The sequence below is a fragment of the Loxodonta africana genome, chromosome 4, assembly GCF_030014295.1.
Source record: "Loxodonta africana isolate mLoxAfr1 chromosome 4, mLoxAfr1.hap2, whole genome shotgun sequence".
NCBI lineage: Eukaryota > Metazoa > Chordata > Mammalia > Proboscidea > Elephantidae > Loxodonta > Loxodonta africana.
Genome location: NC_087345.1, coordinates 26,811,734 through 26,826,048, shown reverse-complemented (window position 1 = coordinate 26,826,048; position 14,315 = coordinate 26,811,734). Strand labels below are relative to the sequence as shown.

The following is a 14,315-nucleotide window of genomic DNA, read 5'->3' as shown; positions in this document are numbered from 1 at the left end:
GCCATCTCTATAAACCAAGGTGGACACCTATCAGAGACGACGTATGAGAGTGTTCGGTGGACATTTAATTTTCAGAACACTTTGCAACAGACTGTTTAGTTTGATTTTTATAATAACCCTATACATTAAGAATTATATACATAAAGAAATGTATGCTTAGCAAATAATCCAAGAAGCTGGACTATATGGAGATGAATGGGGCATCAGGATTGGAGGAAGACTCATTAACAACCTGCGTTATGCAGATGACACAACCTTGCTTGCTGAAAGTGAAGAGGACTTGAAGCACTTACTGTATGCCTTCAGTATGAATTACACTTCAACATAAAACAGAAATCCTCACAATTGGACAATAAGCAACATCATGATAAACAGAGAAAAGACTGAAGTTGTCAAGAATTTCATTTCACTAGAATCCACAATTAGCATCCATGGAAGCAGCAGTCAAGAAATCAAACAACACATTGCATTGGGCAAATTGGCTACAAAAGACCTCTTTAAAGTACTAAAAAGCGAAGATGTCACTTTAAGGACTAAGGTATGCCTGACCCAAGCCATGGTGATTTCAATCCCCTCATATGCATGTGAAAGTTAGAAAATGAAAAAGGAAGACCAAAGAAGAATTGATGCTTTTGAATTAAGGCATTGGGGAAGAATACTGAATGCACCATGAACTGCCAGAAGAACAAACAAATCTGTCTTGAAAGAAGTACAGCCAGAATACTCACTAGAAGCAAGAACAGCAAGTCTTCATCTCACATGCTTTGGACATATTATCAGGCAGAACCAGTCCCTGGAGAAGGACATCATGCTTGGTAAAGTAGAGGGTCAGCGGAAAAGAGGAAGACCCTCAACAAAATGGATTAACACAGTGACAGCAACAACAGGCTCAACCATAACAACGATTGTGAGGCTAGTGCAGCATCGAGCAGTGTTTCATTCTGTTGTACACAGGGTCGCTATGAGCTGGGACCAACCCAACAGCACCTAACAAGAACAACATACATTAAGAATTATTAACACTACTTACCTGGTCGAAAAATACAAACCCTGGAGAAGTTCAGGGGCTTGCCCATGTTCACGCAGCAAGGAAGTGAAGCATCAGGGCTTCAATCACACTTTTCAGGTGTTCGTTCCACTAGTCACACTATGTCCATTCCATCAGTAAACAGATGTTGAGGTTTATCTTTTTTTCTTTTCACAGGACTTCCTAAAAACATTTTACTTCTTTGGGAGTTGGGGGAGGGATATGTCCATCAACTTATTACCTGAGTGACCTTGGGGAAGGAAGCCCTAGATTTACTGCAAGCATTAAGTGAAATCATGTACCTAAAGCACGGTTTGGACAATGCCTGGTACATGTGAAAAATAAGTAATTATTATTATTATTGTCATTGTAAAGTTAAAGCCCATCACTTGTATATTTTCAAAAGTTGTACCAAGAGCTTTGCTAGGTGCTGGCACTAAATAAGAAAACTCAGTTACTGCACATGAGGTGCGTACGTCAGCAAGGTTTATCCTGAACTGTAGCCAGTCAACCCTACTCCTCCCTGTCACCCCCACTGCCCACGCTTCTACCTTGGGAGAGGCAGTGTTGCAGAGTGGTCAAGAGAGTAGGCTTGGAGGCCAACTGCTTGGATGTGAATGCCTGCACCAATCATTACTGGCTGTGTGACCTCGGGCAAGTTTCTCAAGCCCTCACTGCCTCAGATTCCTCACCTGTAAAATCAAAGAACAAATCACTCTTAGAGGAAGTACACCTTCCCTAGAGTGAGGATGGCAAGACTTCGTCTTGCTGTCTTTGGGCGCATCATCAGGAGGGACCAATCCCTGGAGAAGGACATCATGTTTGGTAAAGTGGAGGTTCAGCAAAAATAAGGGAGACACTCCATGAGATGGATTGATACAGTGGCTACAACGATGGGCTCAAACATAGCAATTGCCATGATGGCGCAAGGCCGGGCAGCATTTCATTCTGTTATACATAAGGTTACCATGAGTAGGAGCTAACTTTATGACAACTAACAACAACAAAATTGGCATACTAATAATAGTATCTACATCCTACGTTGAGAATTAAAAGATTTTGCACAGGTAAAACACTTAGAACAGTAGCTGGTACATCATAAGCACTCAGTGTTCATTTTGGGCTTTTTTTGTTTTTTGTTTTTGTTTTCAGCTCTTTCTGAGTCTTACAGGTGCTGGTCACATAACATGGCCTGGAAAGAAGAGAAGATTGAGAAGGATTGTTGACTGTCTTCTCTCTCTCTCTCTCAGGGCGAGCTCTTTCTGAACGGACAAACATGCAGAATTGTGCAGCGGAACCTGCTGTTTGATCTGGGTGTGGCCTATGGCATCGACTGTCTGCTAATCGACCCCACGCTGGGGGGCCGCTGTGACACTTTTGCTAGTTTCAATATCTCGGTTAGTTGCAAAAACAACACTCTAATAAGGGAACCCTGGGTCAAAGAACAGTCTTTATGATACACAGTGAATTCTGTCATGGAACCACTAAGGGCTGGTCCTCAGTGAGCCCAGAACCCAAGAGGTCTGAGAGCCAAGTGACTTCAGAATTAATGAGCATCTACTTAGCTCTACACAGGCCTGGCACACCTGCCCACCCATCCATTAATGCCTTCATCATTAAGGAAACAGTCATTGGATACCAACCATGAGTCATTTGCAAATCCATCCATCCATTTAGTCATTCACTCATTCTTTCAACAACCATTTTTTTAGTTTCTGCAAGATTAAGTCATATGAAATTGCCATATTTGACCATTTTTTACCTACAAAAATGGCAATTTCATATGATTCAATCTAATATATGCCACCTACACTTCCATTCCTTTATCTGTTCATTCAACAACATTGACTGAACATCCATGGGCCATGCACCATGCTAGGCATTTTCACATTTCACATCATTCATCCATCCAGCACCTAGTTATTGAGTACCACCTTTGGACCAGCCATTTTGCTCCATGCTCACTTTTTTACCCTCACAATAATCTTGGAAGTAGTTATCATCAGCTCCTTTGTTTATTTGGAAATTGAGTCTTAAAGAGGTGACGTGATTTTACATGGCAAAATCTGACACCAATTGATATCAGTACCTGGCACCTAGTAAGCACTCAATAAATGCCCCAGATTTTTAGGAAACCAGTCAGCCAAAGTAAGAGATGAAACCAATTGTCTCTTCTGCTGTAGGGGTTGTGACCTTTATAATTTCCAAAGTATATTCACACACATTTTTTCAATGGATCATTCCCCCACACACATATACCAATCCCCTGCAGATCAAATAGGAGCAAGAATTATTATCATCTCTATTTTATAGATCATAGAACTAAGAATCAAAGAATACAAGTCTTGGCCAAAAGTATCACAGCTAATTTATAATGGAACTGACACATGTATCCACATTTCCCACTGCCATTATACAATATACCTGCATGACACTGCCAGGGTCCTGCTCTTTGTAACAGGGAATTTGTGCCCTCAAAGAACCACAGCAAAGGAGTTAGGCCCAAGACAGACCTTCAGAACTCTCCATGGCAGAGTTCCAGTGTATTTTATTTTTGTATTCTTGATCATAGCCCAACCTTAATCAAGATTAAGTCCTTAATTAGCCCATCCAGGTTTTAACCAAGAGCAGTTTCTTGTGTTTTCCAATGTTCTAGATGGTTCAGTGTTGCTTTTCTTTCATACTAGGGAAGTTGTGGGAGCTGTGTCAGTACTCCCGCCTGCCCAAGGGGAAGCAAATCAAAGGTAACTATGAATACAGTAATATTGTTCAGAGAGCAGTAAGTTCATTTCATTATCATACCCCAGTCTGCTGGTGTAAGTTTGTGGCGGGGGGGGGATGTATATGTACATCTTCAGTGCACTGTAGAACTATAATTTATGTAATTTTTTCCCAACAATCAAGCCCATGGCATCAGAAATGGACATTCTCAGCCCAGGCAACCTACCAATCCCCTACTCATCTTACAGGAACTGTCCAGAAAAGTCATGGGGTTGTAGACCTAAAAGGGACTTCAAAGATAATTATCATTAAAAAAATACTGGCTACATTTTGTTGGCTGCTGTCCATGTCCCAGGCTCTGTGCTAGGCTCTTTACATATATTAGTTCTATTCCTCATCATAACACTCAAGGGGTGCTATTACTGGTTCCACTTTACTTATGAGACAATGAGTCTCAGAGAGACTAAGCAATTAGCTTAAGCCACACAGCTAGTAAGGAGAAAAGTTAGATTAGGGTCCAGAAAACAATATAGAGTAATAGTTAAGTCAATGAAATTGGAGTCACAGGTGTGGGATTAAATTCCAGTGGGTAGTCCTTAGTCCTTAGCAAGTCACATAATCTATCACTTTTTGCCTCTGTAAAATGAAAATAATGACAATTCTGTATGAGGTTATTAGGAAAAGTAAATTTTAAAATGTGGATACAGAACCTGGTACATAGCCCAGAGGTGGGGGAGAATGTTGTTGAGTCGATTCCAACTCATAGTGACCGTATAAGACAGAATAGAACTGCCCCATAGGGTTTCCAAGGAGCAGCTGGTGGATTTGAACTGCTGACCTTTTGGTTTGCAGCCGAACTTTTAACCAGTGCACCACCAGGGCTCCACATAGCCAGAGTTCCTTAAATATTAGCTGAAGCCAAGCTCTTCCCATTCTCCTGTACTCTACTAGTAAAAACTCTTACAAAACAAAGTGTAACTCAGACCCTCCTGCGGATGGTTTTGGGCCTTGCCAACCTTTAACTCAACACTTTCCATGTTGGGAGGAGTCCCTGGGTGGTGCAAATGGTGAATACACTTGGCTGCTAACCTAGAGGTGCCTCAAAAGAAAGGCCTGGCAATCTACTTCTGGAAAATTAGCCATTGAAAACTCTTTGGAGTAAGGTTCTGGACCATGAATCGGAATTGACTCAACGGCAACCAGTATTACTGGTATCCATGATGGGAAGCCACTGCACCCACACAACCACACCATTTGCAAGCAGCTGTAAGTAAGGGTCAGCAAGTCCTTCCTCTTAAGAGGGAGAAGAAACCTTCTTCCTATGGATTCTAGCTCTGACCCCTCCCCACCTTTACAGTAACATTGCTTCCACCTTTGCCTATAGACTCCCCTACAAAAAGAACTGCCTTGTGAAAGAAAGACTCATGGCCATTGAAAGTCCTGTTTTCAACTTAAACCACACACACACACACACAAAAAGCCAAACCTGTTGCGTCGGGTGAATTCCTACTCATAGTGACCCTACAGAACAGAGCAGAACTGCCCCATAGGGTTTCCAGGAGCTGCTGGTGAATTCCAACTGCCGACCTTTTGGTTAGCGACCAAGCTCTTAAACACTGAGCCACCAGAGATCCGTTTTCAACTTCAAAACAAACCCGTTGCCGTTGAGTCGATGCCGACTCATAGCGACCCTGTAAGACAGAGTAGAACTATCCCATAGAGTTTTCGAGGAGCGCCTGGTGGATTAGAACTGCCTGACCTTTTGGTTAGCAGTTGGAGCACATAACACTACGCCACCAGGATTGAAACCGGAATCCTCCACCAGGGGGCAGACTAGAGACCAAGACCCAGAGTTGGATGGAAGATGGAGGGATAGCTCACTCTCTGTGTCCTTTAGGGTGTGAAGCAGAAATGTCTCTACAACCTGCCCTTCAAGAGGAACGTGGAAGGCTGCCAGCAGCAGTGCATCATGGTGGTGCAGCTCCCCAGGTGCTGCAAGGGGTACTTCGGGCGAGACTGTCAGGGTGAGGGCACCTCTTCCCGCCTCGCAATTCTGAAAGGATTGTACACTCAGGGTACCGCATTTGAAAGTACCGAAAAGTATAAAGAGGTGGAGGGAAACATGTCTCAGTGATTTCCCCAACCTAAAAGCAATCGTTCTGAAGAATTTTGTATCTTTCCTTCTACTGTTTTCTTTTGGTGCATTTTCCTTTTAACCGAGTTGAGATTTTATGGTGTATATATTGAATTGTGGAAACTCTGGTGGCATAGTGGTTAAGCGCTACAGCTGCTAACCAAATAAATGGTCAGCAGTTTGAATCCACCAGGCACTCCCTGGAAACTCCATGGGCAGTTTTACTCTGTCCTATAGGGTCGCTACGAGTCAGAATCAACGGGTATATTGAATTGTGGGTCAGGCTCTTTTGCTTAACTTTATAGCATAGACATTTTCCCATGGTGCTAAAAACACCAAATATTTCATTTTTGATGCTGTACAATGTCCATGATACTGATAAGCACAGGAGCTTAAATGCATCTGATATGATTCTACCTTGGCAAGGTGATACACTGAGATGACATGTGTGGGTCATAATTTCCTGAAAACTCCCTGTGATGGGCTGTATAGCATTGCCTTACTGCTCTTATTTCTCCAGGAAAGGGCTCCTCTGCCAAAGGGTATTTAGGCATATCCTGAAACCTGTGTGTCTAGATACAACTTGCAGCCAATGATACATTAACAATGAGCATCATAACACTTACATAGCACTTACGTGTGCCACACATTGTTCTAAGTAGGCACATTTATTGTCTACTTCCCATATATATCACATATACAATCATTATTTGCAGATTCCATGTTTGAAAATTTGCCTACTCACTAAGTTTATTTGTAACCCCAAAATCAATCCTTGCAGCACTTTTGTGGTCATTTATGGACGTACAAAAAGCTCTTACAGTGTAAACAAGTGTCCCTTTCACGGTCTATTTGTGCCATATTTTTCACACTTTTGTGCATGAATTATAGTGCTGTTGACTGTGAGTTCAATGCTAATGAACAATGTATATTAAATAAGGAGTCTTTCAACAGAAATACATATAAAAGTTTATGTATGGATCAATTGATGAACCCTATATTTCCCCAGGAACGATGGTTTGGTATTCATTAATTCAATGTTCATGGCAACTTTATAGGACATAACTACTATGAATAATAAGAATCGACTGTATATCAATTCATTTCATCTTCACAACAACCCCTAGGAAGTAGGTTCAATTGTTATCCCATTTAACAGGTGAGAAAACTGAGGCACAGAAAGACTAAGACACAAGATTCCACAGTCTATGTCCAGAAGCCATGCTTTTCATTATTGTGCGTGCTCGTCCATTCACTGTGGTCTAGATAAGGAAATTCTGAGCTGAGAGTCCATACAGTCACCCAGCCTCCACCCTCCATCACTAACGTGTAGACCATTCACACACAGATCAGCACCATCCCTTATATTTGTTTAGCACTTCACGTTTTCAAAATGCTCTCAGTTATGTTACCTCATTTGATCCTTACAAGAACTCCGTAGCATAGGTCATGCAGATACCATCATCATCATTATTATTTATCATTGTTATTTACTGCCATTAAGTCGGCTGACTCATGGTGACCCCATGCAAATGGAACAAAACAATACCTGGTCCTATGCCATCCCATGATTGGTTGCAGATCAGGCCATTGTGATCTAAGGGTTTTCACTGGCTAATTTTTGAAAGGAGATCACCAGGCTTTTCATCCTAGTTCATCTTAGTCTGGAAGCTCTGCTGAAACACGTTTAGCATCATAGCAACACACAAGCCTCCACTGACGGATGGTGATTGCACACGAAGCACACCAGTCAGAAATCAAACCCAGATCTCCTGCGCGGGAGGCAAGAATTCTACCACCGAGGGCAGCTCCTGTCTGGAGGGGAGATGAGAAGGCAGAGGGGGACAAAAGCTGGCTGAATGGACACAGGGAATACAGGGTGGAGAAAAGGAGTGTGCTGTCTCATTGGAAGGAGAGCAACTAGGAGTACATAAAAAAAAAAAACCAGTGCTGTTGTTAGGAGTACGTAGCAAGGTGTATATAAATTTTTGTATAAGAGACTGACTTGATTTGTAAACTTTCACTTAAAGCACAATAATAATAAAAAAAGAAAAAAGAATACTACTACCTACCTCTTAGGGGAAACCCTGGTGGTGTAGTGGTTAAGTGCTATGGCTGCTAACCAAAGGGTCTGCAGTTCAAATCCACCAGGTGCTCCTTGGAAACTCTATGGGGCAGTTCTACTCTGTCCTATAGGGTCACTATGAGTCGGAATTGACTCAATGGCACTGGGTTTGGTTTTTTGGTTTACCTCTTAGGGGTTGTGATAATTAAATAAAATAATCCGTGTATAAAAAAAAGAATTCTACCACTGAACAACCATTGCCCTCATGTTATTATTATTTAGAGCTAAGAAAACTGATGCTCAGAGCAAGTTCACTACTCAGTCAAATCTATTCAAATTCAGGTCTCCTGACCCCCAATAAAATGCATGGTTCAGTATATTCCCACGCCAAGGTAAAATCATATCAAATACATTTAAACTCGTGTCCCATAGGCCAGTGGCTTGCCCTAAACATCCAGCAACACCCACGACCATGGTCCCTTTTGGCTAATGGATGTTGGAATCTGCAGCTGAGGACAGTTTAGCAGCACCATTTACAAAGACACTGAGCTGCTCTGGGTCTGGGGAGGCTGCTGAGTCACTACAGTTTCATCTCTTCCAGCCTGTCCCGGAGGACCAGATGCCCCATGCAATAACCGGGGTGTCTGCCTCGATGAATACTGGGCCACAGGAGAGTGTCAATGCAACATCGGCTTCAATGGGACGGCATGCGAGCGGTGCTGGCCAGGGAGATTCGGGCCTGACTGTCAGCGTATGTGGCACCCTTTCCCTGTGCTGTAGACTAGTTTTAGCTGTGTGCTTCCTGTCCTCCTCCACACCATCCATCTGACCTAAAAGCTTCCTTCCTCCCCTTTCTCCCAGCCACCCACCTCCCATCTGCCTGCCCTGTGTGCTTCTTACCTCCTTGGGTGAATTCCCAGTTTCCACCCACTGAACAACACTCACCTCTAGAAGTGAAATTCACCTCCCTTGCAGCCACCAAGGCGAACTGTGGCTGAACAACATTCATTCAACCAACAGATATTTACTAATATTGATAGCTGACAGTTATTTATTTATTCATTTATTTAGCATATAAATATCATATATAATTACTTATTTGATGATTGATCGAATGAGTGAGTCTTACTATGTACCAGGCATATAGATTTTCCTCACTTAATCCTCAAAACAACTCTTTGAGGCAGGTACTATTATTATCATCCTCACTTACTAGATGAGAAAGCCAAGGCATAAAATGGGTAAGTGACTTGTTTAAAAACCTGGTATTGTCCTAAGTTCTAGAAGAAAGTGGTGGAAGGAAAAAAGAAAAATTCCAGCTCTCAAGGAGCTTATGTTTAAAGGGAGGGGACAGATAAAAACTAGAGAAACAAAAATAGTTATAAGAGCTAAAACTAAGAAAAGAATGCAAGCAAAGGGGCTAGAGAATGAAAAGAGGCACTGTTTTAGAAGACATCTCGGGCAGGGAGCATTTGAGTACAGACTTCACGAGGTGAGGGAGCCTGGCATGGGGATATCAAGAGAAGTACTGTCCAATCAACTCTCAGCAATGCCGGAAAGGTTCTACAACCCCACTGTCCATGATGGTAGCCCCTACCTACATATAGCTATTGAGCACTGGAAATTTTTCAATTTTAACCAGTTTAAATTTAAATAGCTACATTGGTGGCTTCCAGCCAACATGGCACCGTAGACAGAAGCACCACCCTGTCCCTCTATAGCAAAGACCTGAAAAACTAAGTAAAACAGAGACAAACGTCATTCCTGGAACCTGAAGTGTCAAATGAAGAGATAAAGAACTCAGCCAAGCACTGAATGGAGTAAGAAACTGACAGAGAACAGAGAGCAAGGAGAGATACCTGCGAAGGGCCCCACCGCTGGCGCAGCACGGATTCGCCATCTTGGTCTCCTGTCCTGATCGCAGACAGGGAGCACAGAAAGCAGCCTCAGGGAACTCCCAGCAGAAGACAGGGCTCCCAGTAACCAGCAGCACATGCTTTCCCACCCCTCATTCTCTCCCCGCTGCTCTACCTCCAAGCTTGCTGGCTGGTTATGGTGGCTCAGCCGGCCGGGAATTGCAGCATCTGTGCTGCTTGGATTTGCCCCACCCACATCGGAGACTAGTGGACAGGGAGTACGGGAAAGCAGCTTCACAAAGTTCCCAGGAGGAGACAGAGCACCCGGTAAGGAGCAATATAGGCTTTCCTGATCCGCCCCCGCCCCTTCTTCCTCCCCTCTTTGGCCTCCTCTGCTTCCTGCCAGCCTCGGTCTCCTGGTCGGGAGGCAACTGCTTTGGCCTCAGGCTGCTTGAAATCACCCTGGCCACACTGGCCGGGCTCCTAAGCTGCTGCTGGTTCTTTCTGTCTCTTTTGGTTTCTTCTGTGCCCCTACCACCTCCCCCTCCTTTCTCTGGAGTACCTGGCTCCATGTGCCATCTTTGCTTCTCCTTGAAAGGCTGTGAAGCCACGCTCAACTGGGGAACCACTCCCCCAGGCGGTGATACTAAGCTGGTGGGATCCCTGGGGCTTTTTTATGCTTTGCTTTGCTTCGTTCTGTTTTGTTTTTGCAGCTTGGGAGCCCCTTTTAGCTGGGCTGCACTGTACCGCTTAGGAACCACTCTCCCAATTTGCACAGCTGCGTAGGTGGGATCCCTGGGGGCATTTATTTTTTTCTTTTTTTTCTCTCCCTTTTTTCCCTCTCTGTCTTTCATTTCTCAGTTCTCCTCTCTCTACACTTATCTTCTTTTCCTGTCTCCCGAACACCTGAATACCCCCCCTTGTCAGGCTATAGTGTACAGCCTGGGAGCCACTTTCCCGGTCTTAGCAGCCCCGCTAGTGGGACTCTGGGGCTCCTGGGGGCTTTTCTTTTCTTTTCCAAATTTTTTTCTAGTTATTTTTTTCTTTCTTTTTCCTTTTTGCTTTTCTCCATATCTCGGATTCTTTTCTCTCTACTCTGAAGGTAAGCTCCCTTAGCACTCTTTTTTCTTTCTTTCTTGTTTGTTTTTAGCTCCTGTTTCTCTCTCCTCTCTCTCCTCGTTCCCATACCACTACTAGCTCCACACAGCACAGCCTCCCGCCTGTTTTCTGCCTACCTACACCATCCACTGAACATCACACCCCCAAGGAGCACAGGCATAGCCTACTGGAACCTGCCCAGCACTGATTCCTGGCCTGCCCTGTTGGCCCTAGTGTGTCCCACAAAAAATCCATCCCAGCCCCTCCCCTTCAGCTGGACCTGCCCTGCTTCACCATAGCTGATTGACTGGTCCTGCCTACTGGACAAGAAGGTAAAAAGTATTGTGACTACAGACAAGCAAACAACAAAGAATGCGCAGCCCACCTGCTCAGACATAACCAAATAAAACAAAAAAGCAGGATGAAACAAACAAATCTACAATCAAGAAGTGAAGAAAATAACTACTGAATGTCCCAAAGACAGCAGGCAATATCAAAACATATTAAAAACAGGACAGGATGTTTCCAGTAAGCATCCAAAATAAAACACCAGCTGTCTTTCCAGTAGAAGAAAAGGCACTAGAACTACCTGACAGGGAATTCAAACCTCTAATATTCAGAGTAATCCAAGATTTGAAGCAAAAAGCAGACAAAAATGAGGAAAAAATAGACAAACTTATGGAAAAGGCAGACAAATTCATGGAAAATACAGACAAAACAATGGAACAATTCAGGAAAGTAATACAGGAACAAAATGCCAAAATAAACTGACAACTACAAATCATATAAAAACAACAATTAGAAATCCAAAAGACAAACAACAAGATTTCAGAAATGGACAGTGTCATAGAAGGGCTGAGGAGCAGGTATGAAACAATGAAAGACAGAATCAGTGAAACTGAAGACAAACACTTGGATACAACTCTGTTTGAGGAAAAATCAGAAAAAGGAAAAATGAAGAAACCCTGAGAATTATGTGGGATACCATCAAAAGCAAAAATTTGTGAGTGCTTGGCATTCCAAAACAGGGAGAGAAAACGGAAAACACAGAGAAGATCACTGAAGAATTGCTGACAGGAAACTTCCCTAATATCATGAATGATGGAAAGCTGAGCACCCAAGAAGCTCAACGAACTCCATATAGGATAGACCCCAAAAGAAAAACACCAAAGCATATTGTAATCACACTCCCTAAAACCAAAGACAAAAAATCCTGAGAGCAGCTCAAGAAAAAAAAAAGTCACATACAGAGGAGAAACAATAAGACTAAGCTCTGATTATTCGGCAGAAACCATGCAGGCAAGAAGGCAAAAACCTTGAAAGAAAAAAATTGCCAACCAAGAATAATATATCATGCAAAACTTTCATTCAAATATGATGATGAAATTAGGACATTTCCAGATAAACAGAAACTAAGGGAATATGTAAAAACCAAACTAAACTTACAAGAATTATTAAAGGCAGTCCTTCGGTCTGAGAACAAACAACATCAGACCACAGCCTAATCTAGGAGGCAAGATTGTACCAGCCAGATACCAACCTAGGAAACAAACTCTCAAGGACTATCCAAAACCAAAAAGATCGCAACAGGGAACCAGAGAGGTTAATCTGTAAATGACAAAAACGTCAGCACAATAAAAGAGGGAATAAACAGTATAGGTATAGAACTTCCTAATGGAGAGGAAGGCAAGGCGATACCAAGTAATAATAGACTGGCTCAAACCTAGGAAGATAAGGGTAAATTTCAAGGTAATCACAAAGAAAGTTGACAAATCTACTCATCAAAATGAAGAAAAACCTAAAATCTCAATAAAATCAAAATCTACAAAAACGAAATGAAAAAGAAATCCACAAACAAAAGCAACTCAGCACAGGAGAGTAAGAGGAACAAAGAAAATGTTAGCACCATAAAAAAAAAAAATAAAAAATAAGCAGTAGAAAATGACAGCAATAAACTCACACCTATCAATAATACGGAAACCCTGGTGGTGTAGTGGTTAAGTGCTACGGCTGCTAACCAAAGGGTCGGCAGTTTGAATCTGCCAGGTGCTCCTTGGAAACTCTATGGCGCAGTTCTACTCTGTCCCATAGGGTCGCTATGAGTTGGAATCGACTCGACGGCACTGGGTTTGGTTTTGGTTTATCAATAACACTGTAAACAGCCTAAATGCACCCATAAAGAGATGCAGAGTGACAGAATGGATTCAAAAAAAAACAGGATCCATCAATATGCTGTCTACAAGAGGCACACCTTGGAAACAAAGATATAAATTTATTAAAAATCAAAGGATGGAAAAAAATATATCAAGCAAATAACTACCAAAAAAGAGTAGGAGTCGCAATACTAATCTCAGATAAGATAGACTTTAAAACAATACCCACCGTAAAAGACAAAGAAGGGCACTATATAATGATTAAAAGGACGATCCATCATGAAGACTTAACCGTAATAAACATCTATGCACCCTGTGACAGGGCTCCAAAATATGTAAACAAACTCGAACACCACTGAAAACAGAAATTGACAGTTCCACAATAATAGTAGGCGACTTCAACACACCATTCTCAGTAAAGGACAGAACATCTAGAAAGAAACTCAACAAAGATACAGAACAGCCAAAGAGCACAATCAGCCAACTTGACCTCATGGACGTATATAGGACACTCCACCCAACAGCTGCAAAGTACACATTCTTTTCCAGTACATACGAACGTTCTCCAGAATAGACCACATCTTAGGCCACAGAGCCATCCCCAACAAAGTCCAGAACATTGAAATAATACAAAGTATCTTCTCTGACCACAATGCCATCAAAATAGAAATTAACAACCGGAAGAGTAAGGAAAAAAAATCAATTACATGGAAACTGAATAACACCCTGCTTCAAAATCACTGAGTAACAGAAGAAATCAAAGATGGAATCAAAGAGTTCCTAGAATCAAATGAGAGTGAAAACACATCATACCAAAACCTTTGGGACACAGCAAAGGCAGCCCTCAGAGGTCAATTTATGGCGCTAGATGCACACATCAAAAAAGAAGGGACAAAATCAAAACATTAGTTACACAACTTGAACAAATAGAAGGAGAACAGAAAAAGAAGCCCACAGCCACCAGAAGAAAGGAAATAATAAAGATCAGAGCAGAAATAGAGAATAGAAAAACAATAGAAAGGATCAGCAAAACCAAAAGTTGGTTCTTTGAAAGGATCAACAAACCACTGACCAAATTTACAAAAGAAAAACAGGAGAGAATGCAAATAACCCAAATAAGAAATGAAATGGGGGTCATAAAACAGACCCAACTGAAATAGAAAGGATCATAACAGAGTATTATGAAAAACTGTACTGTAACAAATTTGAAAACCTAGAGGAAATGGACAAATTTCTAGAGACACACTACCTATCCAACAAC

At 42.2% G+C, this 14,315-nt stretch overlaps 1 protein-coding gene across 1 annotated transcript in view; it reads left to right on the top strand.

The window, feature by feature from the left end:
• STAB2 (stabilin 2) overlaps positions 1–14,315 on the top strand; it is a 216,585-nt gene that overhangs the window by 168,996 nt on the left and 33,274 nt on the right. The window contains exons 53-56 of the mRNA XM_064285120.1: positions 2,278–2,424; positions 3,715–3,771; positions 5,646–5,772; positions 8,549–8,698. Coding sequence (XP_064141190.1) covers positions 2,278–2,424; positions 3,715–3,771; positions 5,646–5,772; positions 8,549–8,698 — 481 coding nt within the window. The remainder of the gene's footprint in view (positions 1–2,277; positions 2,425–3,714; positions 3,772–5,645; positions 5,773–8,548; positions 8,699–14,315) is intronic.